The sequence below is a fragment of the Tamandua tetradactyla genome, chromosome 5 (genome assembly GCF_023851605.1).
Source record: "Tamandua tetradactyla isolate mTamTet1 chromosome 5, mTamTet1.pri, whole genome shotgun sequence".
Classification (NCBI taxonomy): Eukaryota; Metazoa; Chordata; class Mammalia; order Pilosa; family Myrmecophagidae; genus Tamandua; species Tamandua tetradactyla.
Window position 1 is genome coordinate 8,762,150 of NC_135331.1, and position 26,508 is coordinate 8,788,657.

At 35.9% G+C, this 26,508-nt stretch overlaps 1 protein-coding gene across 16 annotated transcripts in view; it reads left to right on the top strand.

Moving 5' to 3' along the window:
* The window catches only part of MPHOSPH9 (M-phase phosphoprotein 9), a 99,313-nt gene that overhangs the window by 31,884 nt on the left and 40,921 nt on the right, over positions 1–26,508 (top strand). For all 16 annotated transcript variants that reach the window (XR_013175521.1, XM_077159650.1, XM_077159651.1 and 13 more), the window contains 3 exons: positions 1,568–1,723; positions 4,638–4,725; positions 6,174–6,389. Coding sequence is in view for 15 of the 16 variants with exons in the window: in XM_077159650.1 (XP_077015765.1) it covers positions 1,568–1,723; positions 4,638–4,725; positions 6,174–6,389 (460 nt within the window). In the remaining variant the exon portion in view is untranslated. The remainder of the gene's footprint in view (positions 1–1,567; positions 1,724–4,637; positions 4,726–6,173; positions 6,390–26,508) is intronic.

Below are 26,508 nucleotides of genomic sequence, written 5' to 3' on the forward strand. Positions count from 1 at the left end.
ATAGCTTGAATGTTAATAAATTTTCTATTATGTCTGCTTGAATGATCAAAATTATTTTTATTGAACTTTAGCAGTTTATAAAATTTTAAAGAAGACATATAGAGGGTACACAGATGGTTCAATGGTAGAACATTTGCCTGCCATTTGTGAGTCCCAGGTTCAATTCCTGACCCATGCACCAAAAAAAACCAAACTTTTTTAATTAAAAAATTTTTTTAAACTGTAACAACAGACGCAAACATTCTTAACATGATCATTCCATTCTACATATATAATCAGTAATTCACAATATCATCGCATAGTTGCATATTCATCATCATGATCATTTCTTAGAACATCTTCATCAATTTGTAAAAAGAAATAAAAAGAAAATAGAAAAAAATTCATGCATACCATATCCTTTACCTCCCCCTTCATTGATCACTAGCATTTCAATCTTCTAAATTAATTTTAACATTTGTTCCCCCATTATTTAATTTTATTCCATTATGTTCTACTCGTCTGTTGATAAGGTAGATAAAAGGAGCATCAGACAAGGTTTTCACAATCACACAGTCACATTGTGAAAGCTATATCATTATACAGTCATCATCAAGAAACATGGCTACTGGGACACAGCTCTACATTTTCAGGCAGTTCCCTCCAGTCTCTCCACTACATCTTCACTGACAAGGTGATATCTTTTTATTTACTTATTTTTTTATCCCCCTATTATTTATTTTTATTCCATATGTTCTACTTGTCTGTTGACAAGGTAGATAAAAGCATCAGACACAAGGTTTTCACAATCATACAGTCACGTTGTGAAAGTTATATCATTATACAATCATCTTCAAGAAACATGGCTACTGGGGCACAGCTCAACATCTTCAGGCAGTTCCCTCCAGCCTCTCCATTACATCTTGACTAACAAGGTGTATCTACTTAATGCATAAGAATAACCTCCAGGATAACCTCTCGACTCTGTTTGGAATCTCTCAGCCATGACACTTTATTTTGTCTCATTTCACTCTTCCCTCTTTTGGTCGAGAAGGTTTTCTCAATCCGTTGATGCTGAGTCTCAGCTCATTCTAGGATTTCTGTCCCACATTGCCAGGAAGGTCCACACTCCTGGGAGTCACGTCCCATGTAGATAGGGGGAGGGTGATGAGTTTGCTTGTTGTGTTGGCTGGAGAGAGAGGCCACATTTGAGCAACAAAAGAGGTTCTCTTGGGGGTGACCCTTAGGCCTAATTTTAAGTAGGCTTGACCTATCCTTTGTTGGGTTAAGTTTTAATATGAACAAACCCTAAAATTCAGGGCTCAGCCTATTGCTTTGGTTGTCCCAACTGCAAAAAAGACATTTTTAAGGTAGAAATCTAAAAAATAAAATAACTGTCCATTCTTTAAAAACATTTGCTCAGTTGTCAGCTCTTGTGAATATTAATCTAATATTTTCTCTATGGATATGCAAAAGAAAAGTGGTTGTATTTTTGCTTTTTGAGAAATACTGTGTTCTTGGTTTCTCTTGTGGAATAGAGAGGGTGTGTCTACCATCCCCTTAAATTCTTTATTTCTCTCACCAACAGAATTAGGCAGAACCTGAAGGAAAAGCATGCTCGGCATGTAGCAGATCTTCGAGCTTATTATGAAACAGAAATAAATAGTTTGAAACAGAAGCTGGAGACAAAAGAAATTTCTGCAGTTGAAGATTTGAAAAGAACCAATCAAATTCTTGTAGACAGGTATAACTTATAATTTAACAATAAAGCTAGTGTTTCTCCTACATGGATGTATTTCCCCAGAAGAGCAATATATTGTGATGATAAAACACTTTGAAGGCATGTACTTTGGATTTGAAGATTTTGACACAGAAACATGTTTCCCTAAGGAATTATATTTAGAGACTTGAACCTATCCCTGTAATACACTAACAACTGATATGTGGCCATTTATTTCATATGGGAAAAATACTAAACAGAGCAGATTTTGTGTAAGTAGGGTAATATCGTGTATGGGAGGATTAGTTTTGAGGATCCCATAATGAAGTCTGTGACTAATGTCCTGCAGCGGTTCTCAGTCTTTTTTTATACCCAGACACACATAACTTAAAAAATACTGCATTTTCTATTGAGCCAAGCTTCATGAACTTGTGGAGGCAATTATCCCATTCAAAACACCATAGAAACAAGGGGAATGAGATAGCTTTACATCTACTTTGATAAGAGAGAGAGAATTATTTGTAATACTTATAATACTTACCTAGTATTAACATCAACATCATGCTTTGCATCAATCTACAAATAGCATTTAATCATTTGAAAACTGCTGCAGGTCCAAATGATACCGAAGATTTCTTCCCCAAGGCGAGAAATATAAGCCCCTTTAAAAGAAGTTAGGAAGGAACATAAATCTAATCTAGTTAAAGATTTAACTTTCAGATTTATGGAAAGACTAGCTTTATGCTAAATAGCTGTTGGTTGCTGAGGTAGTTAATAGGCCTACCTTATTGCTGAGTTTTGCTATAGTTTCCATTTTGGTTTTGGTGGTGGAGATGATGGTAGGGAGAAGTAATTTGCAATGAGCCGGGGAAAAAGCACCCAGGTTTAATTTAGTTTTTTTCCTTGTTTTTTTTAAGGACATAAAAGAAACAGGTAGCTAGCAAGCTAGGGGAAGTTGGTCTTTGTTTAAGAAAGCCAAGATGACCACGGTTACTTCCTGTTTGGAAAACGGAAGTATGAGAGAAGCCCACCAGGAGATTTGCTATTGTAGAGTTAAAGGCAGCATGTGTACAATATCTAGGGAAGTACTGGCCCAAAGAAGGCAACCAGTAAATGATACCTAATTAAAGCATTTTTATACCTGAAAGTTTCTAGAGCAGATAGAGCTGTGACCAAACATAGGGGGAGCAAACTGAAAGTCAGGATTTTAAAAATGACTGTGCTGTCACAGGTAATAATGGTGGCAACATAGGATACTAGAGTAAATGTAGTGCTAGCATGTAAATGCTAGCAGTCCATTATTTATTTTTCTCTACTTCCCGAAAAGATTTTATCTGGTTTACAGTATAGAACTATGTGTTATAAAAGAAAGTAGGAAGAAAATAGAAAATTGCAGTTATTGAGAACTGGAGACATGATTGACTCGAGACAAAAACCAGTGTTATGCTATCAGGATACACACCAATTTTTTTGCAAACTTAAAATTGCAGATTGCACAATCAGAGTAGTACTGCCTTGAAACCATCAGCACTTATGCTGTAGGCCAGTTGTGATATCAGATTGATGTGTCACACAGTTGCAACTCAGGGGACCTGATCTGTGGCATGTCAGAATCAGTGTGGTCATGAAAACAGCAAAACACAGTTGACTAAGTGATCTTTTTTTGAAGAACCATTTTTATCAATATTTTTTTACTTTTTTAAAAAATCTTTTTTAAAAAATGTAACGAACAAATGCAAACATTGTTAACTTATGATCATTCCATTCTACATATATAATCAGTAATTCACAGTATCATCATATAGTTGCATATTCGTCATCATGATCATTTCTTAGAACATTTGCATCAATTCAGAAAAAGAAATAAAAGACAACAGAAAAAAATTCATACATACCATATCCTTTACCGCTCCCTTTCATTGATCACTAGCATTTCAATCTAAATTTATTTTAACATTTGTTCCTCCTATTTTTTATTTTTATTCCATATGTTTTACTTGTCTGTTGATGAGGTGATAAAAGGAGCATCAGACTCAAGGTTTTCACAATCACACAGTCACATTGTGAAAGCTATATCATTATTCAATCATCTTCAAGAAACATGGCTACTGGAACACAGCTTTACACAATTTTTATCAATATTTAATGTCTGTGAAGCTTTAATGCACACAGGATCATGAGCTCTGGTTCTGGACTGCCTGGTTCAGAATCCCAGTGTGACTCATTGCAGCCTGTGACCTGCAGCCAGTTCCTTAAATGGTCTGTCTCTGGTAACTCTTCTGTGAAATGGGAATAGCAACAATTCTCAGTCAGAACTGTGAAGATCATTGTAAAGTGCTTAACATAGAGCCTAGCTTTTATTATTTCACAGTACATGTTAAATGTTGAGTCAGTTCTCCAATGTGTTTTGTTGTTTTGAGGTTCTATGATAATTAACTTTACAAAATATTTTATTATAAGAGCAGTACATTTATGCTAAACTTAAAATAGTGCAAGAGAATATGGTATGAAAAGTGTCTCCTTATCTCAACCTCTAGTCTTACATCCCAGAGTTAATTTTTTGCTTCCTTCCAGAAATTATTACACATATATAAATGTATATGTCTATTTAGACTTTTAATAACTATGATCAAACTATTTTATATATGTCTTCTGTGTTTTGCTTTTTTCATTTAATATTTCTTCGGAATCTTTGCATATCATGATTATTGTGAAGCCTGTTATTGTCTCGAGATACTGTAATGTCATCAGAGTCATTGGAATATATTTTACTAAATGGCATCCTGAGTCTTAGCTAATGTTGGAGAATTTGTTAGATTTGTGTAATACTTTTAATAATACTCTAATAAAGAAGGTAAAATCCTTCTCCTTAAAATACATAATAAATACAAAATACATTTAAAAAATAATGGTTTAGTTTTGATTTATGGTTTTTTAGATGTGGCCAGTTGGATAGTGCTCTGAATGAAGCTAACAGTAGTGTAAGAAAACTTGAAAATAAGAATAATTTACTGGAAATTGAAGTGGTAAGTACTCTTTTTTTGTTATTGTATTAGTGGCTTCATGTTAAAAACCCTTTTTTATTAATTGAATACCAGAGACAAATAAATAATTCTGAAAACTTTGTCTATGTGTTTCTTGTCTTCTCCAGGATTTCTTAGTGCTTAGAATGTTTACATTTTGAGTACCATTGGCCTTCTATGATAGTGTCAACTTTTACTCTTTAAAAAAAATTTTTTTATCAGGATATTATTTGAATACCATAAAACTCACCATTTTAAAGTGTATAATTTGGTGGTGTTTAGTGTATTCACAGAATTGTGCAACAATTACCAGTACCTACTTCCAGAGCATTTTTATCACCACGAAATTAAACCCCTTACTTAGTGGTCCCCCTTCATTACCCCCTTTCCTCACCCCTGGCAACCACTAATCCAGTTTTTGTTTACGGATTTGCCTGTTCTGGACATTTCATATAAATGGGATCATACAATATGTGGCCTATGTGTCTGGCTTCTTTCACCTCAGCATCATGTTTTCAAGGTTCAGCCATGTTGTGGCATTATCAGTACTTTATTCCTTTTTATGGCCAAATATTCGATTGTGTGGATATAACTCAGTTTGTTTATTCATCAGTTGATGGACATTGGGTTGTGTCTACTTTTTGGCTATTATGAATAGTGTTCCCATAAATATCCATGTACAAGATTTTGTGTATACATACATTTTCAGTTGTCTTGGATATATATACATGTAGTAGATAAACTTTTAAATAAACCACCTTTCTTTCGTGTGTTAAGTTTTATTTGTTTGCATATAACCTTAGAAAGTAAATTTTAGAGTAAAATGCCTGTTTCTGTACATTGTTTCCCTCACTTTGCTGCTTATTAAGTTATTCTTGTCCCTTCCTAAACTGTAAGCGCCCCAAGGCCAGGGGCTTTGTCCTTCTTGTGGATCTTGTGTTTCTTACACCCCAGCACCTGGCACCTGGGGGATTCCGGAAAGAGCTGTTGAATGAATACCAGCATATCTGATGCATTTTGAGTTTTCTCTTTTAGCTTCATAGTAAGTAAAAGAATAGATTAAGAATTATTTTTCCCTCTAAATATTAATGTTGAACAACAAATCCAGCTATTCTTTCAGAATCATTTCTCTGTTAGCCATGATTATTTTTTCCTCATTAAAGTGATCTACAGAAGCTGTTGTCATATGTGATATCTAGAATCTTAGCACCTCACACATTAGTTTTCTTTATGATAGTTTCATGGAGCTGTTATTCTAGTAAAGAAATCCTTTTTTAGATTTAGATTCTCCATCCCAGGATATAACAAAATATTAAATTTCTTAATTTCTATTTGTATGTTGATTTCCCTTTAATACTTTTCTTTAATATTTTAATATCTACAATTTATTAGTTATTATTGAGGCATCTTTTTTTCATTAAAAGTAATTTATTCTTGTTTTTATTTTGTAGAATGATCTGAGAGAACGCTTTAGTGCAGCCAGCAATGCCTCCAAAGTTCTGCAGGAGCGAATTGAGGAAATGAGAACAAATAATAAAGAAAAAGACAATACCATCATTCGACTAAAATCTAGACTGCAGGATTTAGAAGAAGCATTTGAGAATGCTTACACACTCTCAGATGACAAAGAAGCTAGACTAAAACAAGAAAGCAGAATGTTTCGAGATGTAAGTGACATGTATCTTAATGGCATGGTTCCCTAGAAGTGATTTATTTATTGCACGCTTAAAAACAATTATGTCTTTTTTAAAAAAAGGTTTATTTTATTTTTACATAACTTTGCAAATAGATAACTTCCTGATCCAGGAGTCAGTTGGGGTGTTTCTCCCACACCTTTCTGTCTCTAGCATGTCAACTTTTGAGCTGTCTTAAATTACCATCTGTGTGTTGTGTCTGATAGAGTAAAATTCTGTGAATCAATTTTAGAGCGGGTTTCATTCAGTTTTTTTACTTTGATTTAATTTCACTTAAAATTTGGATTGTATAACATTGAAAATATTTTTCTAAGTTTTTCTTTATATCCTTTGTCATGATGCATAATCTAAAAGTATTTAGGCTTTTTCTCATAGCTTCAGATTTGATTCTTTTTTATTGCTTTTTTAAAAACATTTTTATTGTATAATATAACATATATACAAAGCAAAGAAAGAAAAAAGCAACAATTTTCAAAACACTCTTCAACAAGTAGTTACAGGACAGATCCCAGTGTCATAGGCCACCATTGCTTTGGCTTTTTAAAAATTGTATTTTTATGGATATAATGCATGTAAATGGTTTACATGCTCAAATCTGAGATAAAGAACAGCATTCTCCTTTTCCACATATCCCTACCTTGGGGACCCTTCCCTAGAGGGTAAAAAAGTAAAAAATTATTTTCAAATATTTTATCTATTTCTTCTAGCATTTTCCTCTCTGTTTCTAAGTAATATACCTTTATTGCTTGCTCTTCATTTTTCAGTTTTAGACATTATGTGTTGACTTTCTTCCATGCAAGGGCTCAGTTTTGTTTTCTTACTCCATTTGGACCTAATACACTCTCTTTTCCTTCTTCCATTGTGGTTGCTATATTAAATTGATTCTAAGGTACTTATTCTCTTACGTTCTAACATCTCTAAATTGGGATACCTCTTAACATCATTGTATCATAGTTTAATTGGCAATACTTTTTTCTCTTTTAATGGTACATAAAATAATGGTAGATTTGTGGTCCATGGTTTCTTAGAATTGAAATATGATACATCACCATTTATGGTTAAATCAATATTCAGTAATATTATCACTACATAAATATTTTTCAAAGGAAGCTGTCATGTACTGTGATTACATTTCATTTCTTGTACAACTTTATTTTTCCTAGAATTAATAATTGCCTTATTTTTTATCTGCTTAGTTTTCTTTGTGCCTAATACTTACTCTCCAACCTCAGGATGCTGGGGAAGGCCAGTCTTTCCCCTTGCTTCATTCTGAATTAGGTATTCTCTGGATCTGACACAGATATACTTCTTATCCTGGGAATTAATTGTCTTTGCTTCTCTCTTTGTGTTGGAGTTCTTGTTTTGTGGATCCTGTGTCTTCTTTGTTTTGTAAGAGTACATCCCCTGAAGAAAAGGCTGAATGGCACACAAATTTTGAGGCCTTCTGTATCTAAGAACGTTTATGGTTTGCAGTCAAATTTGGATGATAATTTAGGTGAGTAGGAAGTTCTCAGTCAGGAACCGTTTTAACTTGGCACTCTAATTGGTATTAAGCATTGCCTTATGTTTTCCGGCTTTCAGTCTGCTGTTGTGAAGGACAGTGCCTTTGTGATGACCAGTTCTCTTGGACCTGTTCTTCCAGAATTTTGTCTTTGTATCTCCGGGTTATGAAATTCCACAGTGATGTGCCTTGTTTTTGTTTCTTTATTTTGCTGAGCACCCTTCCCTCTGGATATTTATGTTCTTCAGGACAGATAAATTTTCTTTTCTATCTTTTTTCTATTCTCTCCTTTTGGAGCTCTTACTAGATAACTGTTAGACCTCTTAGAGCGATTCTCTAGTTTAGAAAACATTTTTCCTTTTATTGCACCTCTTTGTTTTTGTTCTACTTTTTTGTTGTTGTTGGTATGCTGTGTGGTGGGGTCACATTATGTTCTTTTTCCTTGTGAGTATCCCATTATTGTGGCACCATTTGTTGAATTTTTTGTTTGTTTGTTTTTGTTGGTTTCTTTGTTTGGGAAGCACATAGGATGTGGGAGGATCTGGAGTCCACAACTTGTTCAGACACTCCCCTGACCCCCTCACCTCAGCATTACAAAATGTTTGCTGCTGTAGAATCTGAGGGTTCTGTGGCCTGAATTCATTTCCTTCTTTTTTGGCATCCTCATTTGCAGGCACTCAAGTTTCAGTTTTCCCCGCTCCATTTTCCTAAAATTTAACCTCTTGTGTGCTATTATTTCCTTTCCATTCTCTTTGTCCTTATGACCCTATACTGCCATTTAAAAAAAATACATAATTTATTTCTTAGAACAGTTTTAGATTTCCAGAAAAATTGAGAAGACAATACAGATATTTTGTTGTCACACACTCACTTTCCCCCATTATTAACATCTCACACTAGTATGGTATTTTGTTACAATGAATGAACCAATACTGACACATATATATTATCATTAACACTTTAGTTCATTTATTCAGGTATCCTTAGTTTCTACCTGACGTTCTTTTTCTGTTCCACAATCGCATTTTGTTATGTCTCGTTAGGCTCCTGGTTTGATGGTTTATCAGACTTTCCTTGTTTTTGATGACCATGACGCTTTTAAGGAGAACTGGTTAGGTATTTTGTTGAATGTCCTTCAGTTGGGATTTGCTGATGTTTTCCTCACGATTAGGCTGAGGTGATGGGTTTGGGGAGGAAGATCGCAGAAGCGAAGTTCTCTTCTAGTCATATCATATCATATCAAGGGACCTATGTTTCTTTTTCCTTTACTGTCATAGAAAAGTTTCAGGAGGGAATGGATATAAAAACTGTTCAGCATGCCATATTTGATTGGAACTTAACGGGGCTTTGATTATTCTTCTTGTAATTGTATAATTTTAGTGTGTATGAGTTCATGGCCTTTGTTTTAAAAATGTTTTGACTTTTAAATTGTTTTGTATTTTTTACTTTGCAATAATTTCAGACTAATGGAAAATTGCCAAAAATGTGTGAAGAATTCCCATATACCCTTCACCCATATTCTCAAATGTTAGCATTTTGCCATATTTGCTTTATGATTTTCTCTATCTATAGTTTGAGGTTTTTTTCTGAACTATTTGAAAATAACATGCAAGTATAATATCCCTATATTCCTAAATACTTCAGTGTTTCATAAAATCTTATATAACAACAGTAAAATTAAGAAATTAATATTAATAGCATAGTTTTATGTACTCTATTAACTTTATTGAAATTTGCCAATTATCCTACTTTAATGTTCATTATAACAAAAGAAAATTCTTTTTTTATTTTGTCTTGGATCCAATTCAGAATTATTTGTTGCATTGAATCATCTTATCTCTTTTATCTCCTTTAATCTGAGACAGTTACTCATCTCTGTTTTTCTTTGTCTTTTGTAGCTTTGGCACTTTTGAGGATCATAGATAAGCTAATTATTTATAGAATTATCTCTTCCGGTATGATCTCCACTAGCTACTTGTGGCTGTTTAAATTTAAATTGATTACATTAAGTAAAATTTTAAATTTAAGTCATCATTTTCCCTAACCACATTTTAAATGCTCTGTAGCCACCTGTGGCTGGATGCTACTACATTGGGCAGTGCAGGTACAGAACATTTCCATCATGGCAGAAAGTTCTGCTAGACAGTGCTGTTGAAAAATGTTCCTCAGTTAGGGTTTGTCTGTTTCTTTACAATTAGATTCAGACTGGGCCTTTCTTAGTGCTTCATAGTAGGCACTTGTTAACTTGGTGGCCTTGACTCTCATCACTTGGTTTAGGTGGCAGTTGCCAAGTTTCTCCACTATAAAATTATATTTTTCATTTTGGAATTAAGTATCTTGTGAGGAGATAATTTGAGACTAAGTTACAATTGTAAATATCCTTTTTTTTTTTTAAATCAAACTTTTACCAACTAGTTTTAGTATCCCTTGAGAAGTCTTATGTGACACAAGTCATTACTGTGGTGGTAGCCAAGTGGTAATTTTTCTAATTTCATTATTCCTTTTGTATTTGTTAGCTGATCACGAGTCAAAGAGATTTCTCTTCTACTTTATATCAGGGTGGATTTGTGAATTCTTATTTTATTAAGTGGCTTATAATTTTTTTGGCTATGATTATTTTGCTGCTCACATTGGAAACATTTCAAGCTGGTCTTGAAATATCTTTTTTTTTTTAACATTTTTTGTAAAATATAGCATATATATGTATCAAAGAAAGAAAAAATAATTTTCAAAGTTCACTTCAATAAGTAGTTACAAATAGATCCTAGAGTTTGTCATTGGCTACTCTTCCACCATCTCAGATTTTTCCTTCTAGCAGCTCCAAAACACTGGAGGGTAGAAGGAATATTAATGTAGTGATTCAGCAGTCATACTCATTTGCCAAATCCTGTTCTCTCTGTTATACCTCCTCCTCTGATCCTTCTCACGGTCTATAGGGATCTTTAGGCAATGCCTGTTCTGTCTTTTTCATGTTGAGAAGGGTTGTTGACACTAAAGGATAGGGGGATGTAATCAATTGATAATCTTGGAGAAGCTGGTTACTCTGGGTTTCAAAATTTATCTGACCTAGGAACTCTCTGGGAATTACAGGTTCCAGGGAAGCAAACTTAGTGATTGAAACCTTTATACAGTCTCAGTTCAAGCCCTAGGTGTTCTTAAGAGTCAACAGCAGTGATTCTGGTTGGACAGTCAGCACTAACTGAAGCTTGCATAAGAGTAGCCTTCAAAATAGCCTGTTGCCTCTATCTGGTCTCTCTTGGCCACTGATGCCTAATTTTATTACCCTTCTTTTCCCCTTTTGATCAAAAAGTGTTGTCAATCCCCCAGTTCCAGGGCCAGACTCATCCCCAGGAGCCTGGCCCCACACCACCAGGATGACCTTCACCCCTGAATGTCGTGTCCCATGCAGTGGGGAAGGCAATGACCTTCTTTGCAGAGTTGGGCCTAGAGAGAGGCTACATCTTGGCAACAAAAACGTTCCCTGGAAGCAGCTTCCAAGTTTCGCCATGTGGCCCCTTTATCATTTTTACCTATTTCTATAATTCTTGGAGGATGGCCAGATTTTCTTGTACAGCAAGGTGTTCCAGGCTCATCTTGTACTTTTCTAGACCCAGTCCTGGAATCAGTAATTTTTCAACGGAGTCCTGGTTTCTTTTTATGGAAAATGATATTTAGAATTGAAGATTTGGCACTAAATATGTTTATTACTAATGGGATGTCACTATTTTTAATTATTAAAAGCTTACCAAAGGGCAGGCCATAGTGACTCAGCAGGCAGAATTCTTGCCTGCCATGCCGGAAACCCGGGTTCGATTTCTGATGCCTACCCATGCAAAAAAAAAAAAAAAAAAGACACTTACCAAAGTTGTATTTTTGAGTGGCTCAATGAGGCAGCAGAGGTTAGCTAGAATGTTGTTTCTTTGTTTTTAGCTCAAGTTATAACATAGCCGATGATAACACTGACTTTCTTTGCAATATAAAATAAATATATATATTTTGGGGGGTGCACAGTCTGGAAATTGAACCTGGGTCTCCCGCATGGAAGGCAAACATTCTACCATTGAACCACCTGTGAACCCACAGTATAAAATATTTTAAGCAAAAGAAAAGTATAGAGAATAATATAATGAAGAGTCAGGTACAGTTGAAACACCCTTTTCCGTTCCTTTCTCTCCCACCCTAGAGGTAACTGCTATGCTAAACGTACTGTTATCCCCATGCATTTTTGCATTTTAAACTTTTAATTCATATGATTTGTCATATGATACAATATATGGTAAAATTTTGTGTGTTCTTAAACTATATATGAATTATGTTGCACTGCCTGTATACTTCTACAGTGTGTTTTTTCTCTCAACATTGCTTCTGAGATTTACCATGCTGATTTATTTATTTAAATTTGTGGCAACATATATATAATACAGAATTTCCTGTTTAAACCAGTTGTAAGTTTGAACAGTTCAGTGGTATTGATTGCATTCATAGTGTTATGCTACCATTATACTTATCCGTTATCAAAACTTTTCATCACCCAAGCAGAGAGTCTGACCTATTGAGCAGTAATCCCCACTTCCCCTCCAGCAGCCCCCTGGTATCTGCTATTCTGTTTCCTCTCCCTATGAATTTGTTTATTCTGGATACTTGATGATTGATTCTCAAGCCTTCTTCCCCTGTCCATCCATAGTCCCATAACTTTTGTTTTTCCCCCTTTTCTGTCATCATCTTTTTTTTTTTTTTTTTGGATTTATCAGCTTTAATTGTCTATTGTCAGAACAGGGCTCTCCTCTGGCATGGCGGCGGTCTACATCCTAATACTTTTTTTTTTTTTTTTACATGTACAATCAGTAATTCTTAATAACATCACATAGTTGCATATTCATCATTTCTTAGTACATTTGCATCGATTTAGAAAAAGAAATAAGAAGACAACAGAATAAGAATTAAAACAATAATAGAAAGAAAGAAAAAAAAACAAAAAACCTATACCTCACATGCAGCTTCATTCAGTGTTTTAACATAATTGCATTACAATTGGGTAGTATTGTGCTGTCCATTTCTGAGTTTTTATATCCAGTCCCGTTGTACAGTCTGTATCCCTTCAGCTCCAATTACCCCTTCTCTTTTTTTTTTTTTTAATTAATGGAAAAAAAGAAATTAACCCAACATTTAGAAATCATACCATTCTACATATGCAATCACTAATTCTTAACATCATCACATAGATGCATGATCATCATTTCTTAGTACATTTGCATCGATTTAGGAAAAGAATTAGCAAAACAACAGAAAAAGATATAGAATGTTAATATAGAGAAAAAAATAAAAATAATAATAATAATAAAAAAAAGAAAAGGAAAAAGAAAAAAAAAGACAAACTAACAGGCAAAAAAAAAAAACCTATAGTTCAGATGCAGCTTCATTCAGTGTTTTAACATGATTACTTTACAATTAGGTATTATTGTGCTGTCCATTTTTGAGTTTTTGTATCTAGTCCTGTTGCACAGTCTGTATCCCTTCAGCTTCAATTACCCATTATCTTACCCTGTTTCTAAGTCCTGTTGGTCTCTGTTACCAATGACATATTCGAAGTTTATTCTCTAATGTCGGTTCACATCAGTGGGACCATACAGTATTTGTCCTTTAGTTTTTGGCTAGACTCACTCAGCATAATGTTCTCTAGGTCCATCCATGTTATTACATGCTTCATAAGTTTATTCTGTCTTAAAGCTGCATAATATTCCATCGTATGTATATACCACAGTTTGTTTAGCCACTCGTCTGCTGATGGACATTTTGGCTGTTTCCATCTCTTTGCAATTGTAAATAACGCTGCTATAAACATTGGTGTGCAAATGTCCGTTTGTGTCTTTGCCCTTAAGTCCTCTGAGTAGATACCCAGCAATGGTATTGCTGGGTCGTATGGCAATTCTGTATTCAGCTTTTTGAGGAACCGCCAAACTGCCTTCCACAGTGGTTGCACCATTTGACATTCCCACCAACAGTGGATAAGTGTGCCTCTTTCTCCGCATCCTCTCCAGCACTTGTCATTTTCTGTTTTGTTGATAATGGCCATTCTGGTGGGTGTGAGATGATATCTCATTGTGGTTTTGATTTGCATTTCTCTAATGGCCAGGGACATTGAGCATCTCTTCATGTGCCTTTTGGCCATTTGCATTTCCTCTTCTGAGAGGTGTCTGTTCAAGTCTTTTTCCCATTTTGTAATTGGGTTGGCTGTCTTTTTGTTGTTGAGTTGGACAATCTCTTTATAAATTCTGGATACTAGACCTTTATCTGATATGTCGTTTCCAAATATTGTCTCCCATTGTGTAGGCTGTCTTTCTACTTTCTTGATGAAGTTCTTTGATGCACAAAAGTGTTTAATTTTGAGGAGCTCCCATTTATTTATTTCCTTCTTCAGTGCTCTTGCTTTAGGTTTAAGGTCCATAAAACCGCCTCCAATTGTAAGTTTCATAAGATATCTCCCTACATTTTCCTCTAACTGTTTTATGGTCTTTAGACCTAATGTTTAGATCTTTGATCCATTTTGAGTTAACTTTTGTATAGGGTGTGAGATACGGGTCTTCTTTCATTCTTTTGCATATGGATATCCAGTTCTCTAGGCACCATTTATTGAAGAGACTGTTCTGTCCCAGGTGAGTTGGCTTGACTGCCTTATCAAAGATCAAATGTCCATAGATGAGAGGGTCTATATCTGAGCACTCTATTCGATTCCATTGGTCGATATATCTATCTTTATGCCAATACCATGCTGTTTTGACCACTGTGGCTTCATAATATGCCTTAAAGTCCGGCATCACGAGACCTCCAGCTTCATTTTTTTCCCTCAAGATGTTTTTAGCAATTCGGGGCACCCTGCCTTTCCAGATAAAGTTGCTTATTGGTTTTTCTATTTCTGAAAAATAAGTTGTTTGGATTTTGATTGGTATTGCATTGAATCTGTAAATCAATTTAGGTAGGATTGACATCTTAACTATATTTAGTCTTCCAATCCATGAACACGGCATGCCCTTCCATCTATTTAGGTCTTCTGTGATTTCTTTTAGCAGTTTTTTGTAGTTTTCTTTATATAGGTTTTTTGTCTCTTTAGTTAAATTTATTCCTAGGTATTTTATTCTTTTAGTTGCAATAGTAAATGGGATTCGTTTCTTGATTTCCCCCTCAGCTTGTTCATTACTAGTGTATAGAAATGCTACAGATTTTGAATGTTGATCTTGTAACCTGCTGCTTTGATGTACTCATTTATTAGCTCTAGTAGTTTTATTGTGGATTTTTCCAGGTTTTCGACGTATAATATCATATCGTCTGCACACAGTGATAGTTTTACTTCTTCCTTTCCAATTTTGATGCCTTGTATTTCTTTTTCTTGTCTAATTGCTCTGGCTAGAACCTCCAACACAATGTTGAATAATAGTGGTGATAATGGACATCCTTGTCTTGTTCCTGATCTTAGGGGGAAAGTTTTCAATTTTTCCCCATTGAGGATGATATTAGCTGTGGGTTTTTCATATATCCCCTCTATCATTTTAAGGAAGTTCCCTTGTATTCCTATCTTTTGAAGTGTTTTCAACAGGAAAGGATGTTGAATCTTGTCAAATGCCTTCTCTGCATCAATTGAGATGATCATGTGATTATTCTGCTTTGATTTGTTGATATGGTGTATTACATTAATTGATTTTCTTATGTTGAACCATCCTTGCATACCTGGGATGAATCCTACTTGGTCATGATGTATAATTCTTTTAATGTGCTGTTGGATACGATTTGCTAGAATTTTATTGAGGATTTTTGCATCTGTATTCATTAGAGAGATTGGTCTGTAGTTTTCTTTTTTTGTAATATCTTTGCCTGGTTTTGGTATGAGGGTGATGTTGGCTTCATAGAATGAATTAGGTAGTTTTCCCTCCGCTTCGATTATGTTGAAGAGTTTGAAGAGAATTGGTACTAATTCTTTCTGGAACGTTTGGTAGAATTCACATGTGAAGCCATCTGGTCCTGGACTTTTCTTTTAGGAAGCTTTTGAATGACTAATTCAATTTCTTTACTTGTGATTGGTTTGTTGAGGTCATCTATGTCTTCTTGAGTCAAAGTTGGTTGTTCATGTCTTTCCAGGAACCCGTCCATTTCCTCTAAATTGTTGTATTTATTAGCGTAAAGTTGTTCATAGTATCCTGTTATTACCTCCTTTATTTCTGTGAGGTCAGTAGTTATGTCTCCTCTTCCATTTCTGATCTTATTTATTTGCATCCTCTCTCTTCTTCTTTTTGTCAATCTTGCTAAGGGCCCATCAATCTTATTGATTTTCTCATAGAACCAACTTCTGGCCTTATTGATTTTCTCTATTGTTTTCATGTTTTCAATTTCATTTATTTGTGCTCTAATCTTTGTTATTTCTTTCCTTTTGCTTGCTTTGGGGTTAGCTTGCTGTTCTTTCTCCAGTTCTTCCAAGTGGACAGTTAATTCCTGAATTTTTGCCTTTTCTTCTTTTCTGATATAGCCATTTAGGGCAATAAATTTCCCTCTTAGCACTGCCTTTGCTGCGTCCCATAAGTTTTGATATGTTGTATTTTCGTTTTCATTCACCTCGAGGTATTTACTAATTTCTCTTGCAATTTCTTCTTTGACCCACTCGTTGTTTAAGAGTGTGTTGTTGAGCCTCCACATATTTGTGAATTTTCTGGCACTCCGCCTATTATTGATTTCCAACTTCATTCCTTTATGATCTGAGAAAGTGTTATGTACAATTTCAATCTTTTTAAATTTGTTAAGACTTGCTTTGTGACCCAGCATATGGTCTATCTTTGAGAATGATCCATGAGCACTTGAGAAAAAGGTGTATCCTGGTGTTGTGGGATGTAATGTCCTATAAATGTCTATTAAGTCTAGTTCATTTATAGTAATATTCAGATTCTCTATTTCTTTGTTGATCCTCTGTCTAGATGTTCTGTCCCTTGATGAGAGTGGTGAGTTGAAGTCTCCAACTATTATGGTATATGAGTCTATTTCCCTTTTCAGTGTTTGCAGTATATTCCTCACGTATTTTGGGGCATTCTGATTCGGTGCGTAAATATTTATGATTGTTATGTCTTCTTGTTTGATTGTTCCTTTTATTAGTATATAGTGTCCTTCTTTGTCTCTTTTAACTGTTTTACATTTGAAGTCTAATTTGTTGGATATTAGTATAGCCACTCCTGCTCTTTTCTGGTTGTTATTTGCATGAAATATCTTTTCCCAACCTTTCACTTTCAACCTATGTTTATCTTTGGGTCTAAGATGTGTTTCCTGTAGACAGCATATAGAAGGATCCTGTTTTTTAATCCATTCTGCCAGTCTATGTCTTTTTTTTTTTTTTTTTTTTTGCTCCTAGCTTTTTTTTTTTATTAATTAAAAAAAGAATTAACAAAACAATTAGAAATCATTCCAATCTACATGTACAATCAGTAATTCTTAATAACATCACAAAGTTGCATATTCATCATTTCTTAGTACATTTGCATCAATTTAGAAAAAGAAATAAAAAGACAACAAATTAAGAATTAAAGCAATAATAGAGAGAAAAAAAAACAAAAAAAACAAAAACAAAAAACCTATACCTCACATGCAGCTTCATTCAGTGTTTTAACATAATTGCATTACAATTGGGTAGTATTCTGCTGTCCATTTCTGAGTTTTTATATCCAGTCCTGTTGTACAGTCTGTATCCCTTCATCTCCAATTATCCCTTCTCTCTTCTTTTTTTTTTTAATTAACGGAAAAAAAGAAATTAACCCAACATTTAGAGATCATACCATTCTACACATGCAATCATTAATTCTTAACATCATCACATAGATGCATGATCATCATTTCTTACTACATTTGCATTGGTTTAGAAGAACTAGCAACATAACCGAAAAAGATATAGAATGTTAATATAGAGAAAAAAATAAAAGTAATAATAGTAAAATCAAAACAAAACAACACAAAACAAAACAAAAACCTATAGCTCAGATGCAGCTTCATTCAGTGCTTTAACATGATTACTTTACAATTAGGTATTATTGTGCTGTCCATTTTTGAGTTTTTGTATCTAGTCCTGTTGCACAGTCTGTATCCCTTCAGCTCCAATTACCCATTGTCTTACCCTGTTTCTAACTCCTGCTGAACTCTGTTACCAATGACATATTTCAAGTTTATTCTCGAATGTCCGTTCACATCAGTGGGACCATACAGTATTTGTCCTTTAGTTTTTGGCTGGATTCACTCAGCATAATATTCTCTAGGTCCATCCATGTTATTACATGGTTCATAAGTTTATCTTGTCTTAAAGCTGCATAATATTCCATCGTATGTATATACCACAGTTTGTTTAGCCACTCTTCTGTTGATGGAGATTTTGGCTGTTTCCATCTCTTTGCAATTGTAAATAATGCTGCTATAAACATTGGTGTGCAAATGTCCGTTTGTGTCTTTGCCCTTAAGTCCTTTGAGTAGATACCTAGCAATGGTATTGCTGGGTCGTATGGCAATTCTATATTCAGCTTTTTGAGGAACCGCCAAACTGCCTTCCACAGTGGTTGCACCCTTTGACATTCCCACCAACAGTGGATAAGTGTGCCTCTTTCTCCGCATCCTCTCCAGCACTTGTCATTTTCTGTTTGTTGATAATGGCCATTCTGGTGGGTGTGAGATGATATCTCATTGTGGTTTTGATTTGCATTTCTCTAATGGCCAGGGACATTGAGCATCTCTTCATGTGCCTCTTGGCCATCCGTATTTCCTCTTCTGAGAGGTGTCTGTTCAAGTCTTTTTCCCATTTTGTAATTGGGTTGGCTGTCTTTTTGTTGTTGAGATGAACAATCTCTTTATAAATTCTGGATACTAGACCTTTATCTGATATATCATTTCCAAATATTGTCTCCCATTGTGAAGGCTGTCTTTCTACTTTCTTGATGAAGTTCTTTGATGCGCAAAAGTGTTTAATTTTGAGGAGTTCCCATTTATTTATTTCCTTCTTCAGTGCTCTTGCTTTAGGTTTAAGGTCCATAAAACCGCCTCCAGTTGTAAGATCCATAAGATATCTCCCAACATTTTCCTCTAACTGTTTTATGGTCTTAGACCTAATGTTTAGATCTTTGATCCATTTTGAGTTAACTTTTTTTTTTTTTTTTTTTTATTAATTAAAAAAAGAATTAACAAAACAATTAGAAATCATTCCAATCTACATGTACAATCAGTAATTCTTAATAACATCACATAGTTGCATATTCATCATTTCTTAGTACATTTGCATCGATTTAGAAAAAGAAATAAAAAGACAACAGAATAAGAATTAAAACAATAATAGAAAGAAAAAAACAAACAAAAAAAAAAACAAAAAACCTATACCTCACATGCAGCTTCATTCAGTGTTTTAACATAATTGCATTACAATTGGGTAGTATTGTGCTGTCCATTTCTGAGTTTTTATATCCAGTCCCGTTGTACAGTCTGTATCCCTTCATCTCCAATTATCCCTTCTCTTTTTTTTTTTTTTTTAATTAACGGAAAAAAAGAAATTAACCCAACATTTAGAGATCATACCATTCTACACATGCAATCATTAATTCTTAACATCATCACATAGATGCATGATCATCATTTCTTAGTACATTTGCATTGGTTTAGAAGAACTAGCAACATAACCGAAAAAGATATAGAATGTTAATATAGAGAAAAAAATAAAAGTAATAATAGTAAAATCAAAACAAAACAACACAAAACAAAACAAAAACCTATAGCTCAGATGCAGCTTCATTCAGTGTTTTAACATGATTACTTTACAATTAGGTATTATTGTGCTGTCCATTTTTGAGTTTTTGTATCTAGTCCTGTTGCACAGTCTGTATCCCTTCAGCTCCAATTACCCATTGTCTTACCCTGTTTCTAACTCCTGCTGAACTCTGTTACCAATGACATATTTCAAGTTTATTCTCGAATGTCCGTTCACATCAGTGGGACCATACAGTATTTGTCCTTTAGTTTTTGGCTGGATTCACTCAGCATAATATTCTCTAGGTCCATCCATGTTATTACATGGTTCATAAGTTTATCTTGTCTTAAAGCTGCATAATATTCCATCGTATGTATATACCACAGTTTGTTTAGCCACTCTTCTGTTGATGGAGATTTTGGCTGTTTCCATCTCTTTGCAATTGTAAATAATGCTGCTATAAACATTGGTGTGCAAATGTCCGTTTGTGTCTTTGCCCTTAAGTCCTTTGAGTAGATACCTAGCAATGGTATTGCTGGGTCGTATGGCAGTTCTATATTCAGCTTTTTGAGGAACCGCCAAACTGCCTTCCACAGTGGTTGCACCCTTTGACATTCCCACCAACAGTGGATAAGTGTGCCTCTTTTTCCGCATCCTCTCCAGCACTTGTCATTTTCTGTTTTGTTGATAATGGCCATTCTGGTGGGTGTGAGATGATATCTCATTGTGGTTTTGATTTGCATTTCTCTAATGGCCAGGGACATTGAGCATCTCTTCATGTGCCTCTTGGCCATCCGTATTTCCTCTTCTGAGAGGTGTCTGTTCAAGTCTTTTTCCCATTTTGTAATTGGGTTGGCTGTCTTTTTGTTGTTGAGATGAACAATCTCTTTATAAATTCTGGATACTAGACCTTTATCTGATATATCATTTCCAAATATTGTCTCCCATTGTGAAGGCTGTCTTTCTACTTTCTTGATGAAGTTCTTTGATGCACAAAAGTGTTTAATTTTGAGGAGTTCCCATTTATTTATTTCCTTCTTCAGTGCTCTTGCTTTAGGTTTAAGGTCCATAAAACCACCTCCAGTTGTAAGATCCATAAGATATCTCCCAACATTTTCCTCTAACTGTTTTATGGTCTTAGACCTAATGTTTAGATCTTTGATCCATTTTGAGTTAACTTTTGTATAGGGTGTGAGAGATGGGTCTTCTTTCATTCTTTTGCATATGGATATCCAGTTCTCTAGGCACCATTTATTGAAGAGACTGCTCTGTCCCAGGTGAGTTGGCTTGACTGCCTTATCAAAGATCAAATGTCCATCCATGAGAGGGTCTATATCTGAGCACTCTATTCGATTCCATTGGTCGATATATCTATCTTTATGCCAATACCATGCTGTTTTGACCACTGTGGCTTCATAATATGCCTTAAAGTCAGGCAGCGCGAGACCTCCAGCTTCGTTTTTTTTCCTCAAGATGTTTTTAGCAATTCGGGGCACCCTGCCCTTCCAGATAAATTTGCTTATTGGTTTTTCTATTTCTGAAAAATACGTTGTTGGGATTTTGATTGGTATTGCATTGAATCTGTAAATCAATTTAGGTAGGATTGACATCTTAACTATATTTATACTTAGTCTTCCAATCCATGAACACGGTATGCCCTTCCATCTATTTAGGTCTTCTGTGATTTCTTTTAGCAGTTTTTTGTAGTTTTCTTTATATAGGTTTTTTGTCTCTTTAGTTCCCTTGTATTCCTATCCTTTGAAGTGTTTTCAACAGGAAAGGATGTTGAATCTTGTCGAATGCCTTCTCTGCATCAATTGAGATGATCATGTGATTTTTCTGCTTTGATTTGTTGATATGGTGTATTACATTAATTGATTTTCTTATGTTGAACCATCCTTGCATACCTGGGATGAATCCTACTTGGTCATGATGTATAATTCTTTTAATGTGTTGTTGGATACGATTTGCTAGAATTTTATTGAGGATTTTTGCATCTGTATTCATTAGAGAGATTGGTCTGTAGTTTTCTTTTTTTGTAATATCTTTGCCTGGTTTTGGTATGAGGGTGATGTTGGCTTCATAGAATGAATTAGGTAGTTTTCCCTCCACTTCGATTTTTTGGAAGAGTTTGAAGAGAATTGGTACTAATTCTTTCTGGAACGTTTGTTAGAATTCACATGTGAAGCTGTCTGGTCCTGGACTTTTCTTTTTAGGAAGCTTTTGAATGACTAATTCAATTTCTTTACTTGTGATTGGTTTGTTGAGGTCATCTATGTCTTCTTGAGTCAAAGTTGGTTGTTCATGTCTTTCCAGGAACCCGTCCATTTCCTCTAAATTGTTGTATTTATTAGCGTAAAGTTGTTCATAGTATCCTGTTATTACCTCCTTTATTTCTGTGAGGTCAGTAGTTATGTCTCCTCTTCCATTTCTGATCTTATTTATTTGCATCCTCTCTCTTCTTCTTTTTGTCAATCTTGCTAAGGGCCCATCAATCTTATTGATTTTCTCATAGAACCAACTTCTGGCCTTATTGATTTTCTCTATTGTTTTCATGTTTTCAATTTCATTTATTTGTGCTCTAATCTTTGTTATTTCTTTCCTTTTGCTTGCTTTGGGGTTAGCTTGCTGTTCTTTCTCCAGTTCTTCCAAATGGATAGTTAATTCCTGAATTTTTGCCTTTTCTTCTTTTCTGATATAGGCATTTAGAGCAATAAATTTCCCTCTTAGCACTGCCTTTGCTGCGTCCCATAAGTTTTGATATGTTGTGTTTTCATTTTCATTCGCCTCGAGGTATTTGCTAATTTCTCTAGCAATTTCTTCTTTGACCCAGTCGTTGTTTAGGAGTGTGTTGTTGAGCTTCCACGTATTTGTGAATTTTCTGGCACTCTGCCTATTATTGATTTCCAACATCATTCCTTTATGGTCCGAGAAAGTGTTGTGTAAGATTTCATCTTTTTAAATTTGTTAAGACTTGCTTTGTGACCCAGCATATGGTCTATCTTTGAGAATGATCCATGAGCACTTGAGAAAAAGGTGTATCCTGGTGTTGTGGGATGTAATGTCCTATAAATGTCTATTAAGTCTAGTTCATTTATAGTAATATTCAGATTCTCTATTTCTTTGTTGATCCTCTGTCTAGATGTTCTGTCCCTTGATGAGAGTGGTGAGTTGAAGTCTCCAACTATTATGGTATATGAGTCTATTTCCCTTTTCAGTGTTTGCAGTATATTCCTCACGTATTTTGGGGCATTCTGATTCGGTGCGTAAATATTTATGATTGTTATGTCTTCTTGTTTGATTGTTCCTTTTATTAGTATATAGTGTCCTTCTTTGTCTCTTTTAACTGTTTTACATTTGAAGTCTAATTTGTTGGATATTAGTATAGCCACTCCTGCTCTTTTCTGGTTGTTATTTGCATGAAATATCTTTTCCCAACCTTTCACTTTCAACCTATGTTTATCTTTGGGTCTAAGATGTGTTTCCTGTAGACAGCATATAGAAGGATCCTGTTTTTTAATCCATTCTGCCAGTCTATGTCTTTTGATTGGGGAATTCAGTCCATTGACATTTAGTGTTATTACTGTTTGGATAATATTTTCCTCTAACATTTTGCCTTTTGTATTATATATATCATATCTGATTTTCCTTCTTTCTACACTCTTTTCCATATCTCTCTCTTCTGTCTTTTTGTATCTGACTCTAGTGCTCCCTTTAGTATTTCTTGCAGAGCTGGTCTCTTGGTCACAAATTCTTTCAGTGACTTTTTGTCTGAGAATGTTTTAATTTCTCCCTCATTTTTGAAGGATAATTTTGCTGAATATAGGAGTCTTGGTTGGCAGTTTTTCTCTTTTAGTATTTTAAATATATCATCCCACTGTCTTCTAGCTTCCATGGTTTGTGCTGAGAAATCTACACAAAGTCTTATTGGGTTTCCCTTGTATGTAATGGATTGTTTTTCTCTTGCTGCTTTCAAGATCTTCTCTTTCTCTTTGACCTCTGACATTCTAACTAGTAAGTGTCTTGGAGAACGCCTATTTGGGTCTAATCTCTTTGGGGTGCGCTGCACTTCTTGGATCTGTAATTTTAGGTCTTTCATAAGAGTTGGGAAATTTTCAGTGATAATTTCTTCCATTAGTTTTTCTCCTCCTTTTCCCTTCTCTTCTCCTTCTGGGACACCCACAACACGTATATTTGTGCTGTTCATATTGTCCTTGAGTTCCCTGATACCCTGTTCAAATTTTTCCATTCTTTTCCCTATAGTTTCTCTTTCTTTTTGGAATTCAGATGTTCCATCCTCCAAATCACTAATTCTATCTTCTGTCTCTTTAAATCTATCATTGTAGCTATCCATTATTTTTTCTATGTTTGCTACTTTATCCTTCACTTCCATAAGTTCTGCGATTTGTTTTTTCAGTTTTTCTATTTCTTCTTTATGTTCAGCCCATGTCCTCATGTCCTCCCTCAATTTATCGATTTCATTTTTGAAGAGGTTTTCCATTTCTGTTATATTCAGCATTAGTTGTCTCAGCTCTTGTGTCTCATTTGAGCTATTGGTTTGTTCCTTTGACTGAGCCATATTCTCAATCTTTTGAGCGTGGACAGTTATCTTCTGCTGCTGGCGTCTGGGCATTTATTCAGATTTCTCTTGGTGTTGGACCCAGCAAGGTTGTAATATTTTTCTGTGAAATCTCTGGGTTCTGTTTTTCTTATCCTGCCCAGTAGGTGGCGCTCGTGGCACACGTTTGTCTGTGGGTCCCACCAGTAAAAGGTGCTGTGGGACCTTAAACTTTGGAAAACTCTCGCCGTCCTGGGGGTTCGCTAGCCGAAGCGGCTTGAGCCAGCCCGGGGTCCGAACGCAGGGAGGGTGTCCGAACGCAGGGAGGGTTGCTGGTCGCCGCAGCCAGGGAAAGAGCCCGTCCGAATTTCCTAGTTGGCCCTGGGCAACAAGCGTGGCGGGAGGGCGCCAGCGGCAGCGGCCCGCCCGAGAGAGTGCATGTTCCCCGGGAGTCACGGGGTCACTGTTCTCCGCGGCCTGGGGGTGTCCGATCCAATTCTCTCAGTTGGTCCGGGGGCTGCGCGTGGTGTGGGCGCCAGTCGCCTTGGTTTCAGGGGACCACCTCTCCAATTCTCCCAGCCGGCCCGGGAAGGGGGAAGGGAGTAACTCCGGCCCCTTACCACCCCGCCCGGTAAGGCCCGCGCGCCTCGGCGATCTCACCCGAGCTGCTTCTCCCAGCCAGCCAGCCGTTCCAGGATGGGGTATGCTGTCTTTTTTATCTCTGTTGTGGCTTTGGGCGCTTTCTGTATCGTTTCTACTCCCCTAGTAGGTGTCCTGGAGAAGAAACTAAGATCCGCGCGTCTTACTAAGCCGCCATCTTCCAGGAAGTCCCCAGTCTATGTCTTTTGATTGGGGAATTCAGTCCATTAACATTTAGTGTTATTACTGTTTGGATAATATTTTCCTCTATCATTTTGCCTTTTGTATTATATGTATCATATCTGACTTTCCTTCTTTCTACACTCTTCTCCATGCCTCTCTCTTCTGTCTTTTTGTATCTGACTCTAGTGCTCCCTTTAGTATTTCTTGCAGAGCTGGTCTCTTGGTCACAAATTCTCTCTGACTTTTTGTCTGAGAATGTTTTAATTTCTCCCTCATTTTTGAAGGGAAATTTTGCTGGATATAGGAGTCTTGGTTGGCAGTTTTTCTCTTTTAGTAATTTCAATATATCATCCCACTGTCTTCTAGCTTCCATGATTTCTGCTGAGAAATCTACACATAGTCTTATTGGGTTTCCCTTGTATGTGATGGATTGTTTTTCTCTTGCTGCTTTCAAGATCCTCTCTTTCTCTTTGACCTCTGACATTCTAACTAGTAAGTGTCTTGGAGAATGCCTATTTGGGTCTATTCTCTTTGGGGTGCGCTGCACTTCTTGGATCTGTAATTTTAGGTCTTTCATAAGAGTTGGGAAATTTTCAGTGATAATTTCTTCCATTAGTTTTTCTCCTCCTTTTCCCTTCTCTTCTCCTTCTGGGACACCCACAACACGTATATTTGTGCGGTTCATATTCTCCTTCAGTTCCCTGATCCCCTGTTCAAATTTTTCCAGTCTTTTCCCTATAGTTTCTGTTTCTTTTTGGAATTCAGATGTTCCATCCTCCAAATCACTAATTCTATCTTCTGTCTCTTTAAATCTATCATTGTAGGTATCCATTGTTTTTTCCATCTTTTCTACTTTGTCCTTCACTTCCATAAATTCTGTGATTTGTTTTTTCAGTTTTTCTATTTCTTCTTTTTGATCAGCCCATGTCTTCTTCATGTCCTCCCTCGATTTATCAATTTCGTTTTTGAAGAGGTTTTCCATTTCTGTTCACATATTCAGCATTAGTTTTCTCAGCTCCTGTATCTCATTTGAACTATTGGTTTGTTCCTTTGACTGGGCCATATTTTCAATTTTCTGAGCGTGATCCATTATCTTCTGCTGGCGTCTGGGCATTTAGTCAGATTTCCCTGGGTGTTGCACCCAACAGGTTGAAAGATTTTTCTGTGAAATAAATGGGTTCTGTTTTTCTTATCCTGCCCAGTAGGTGGCGCTCGTGGCACTCGTTTGTCTGCGGGTCCCACCAGGAAAAGGTGCTGTGGGTCCTTTAACTTTGGAAAACTCTCGCCGTGGGGGGGGTTCGCCAGCCGAAGCGGCTTGGAAGAGTGCCAATCCAAATCTCCCAGCCAGCCCGGGAATCTGAACGCGGGGAGGGTTGCCGGCCGCCGCAGCCCAGGAAAGCGCCCATCCGAATCTCCTAGCCGGCCCGGGGCACCAAGCGTGGCGGGAGGGCACCAGCCGCCG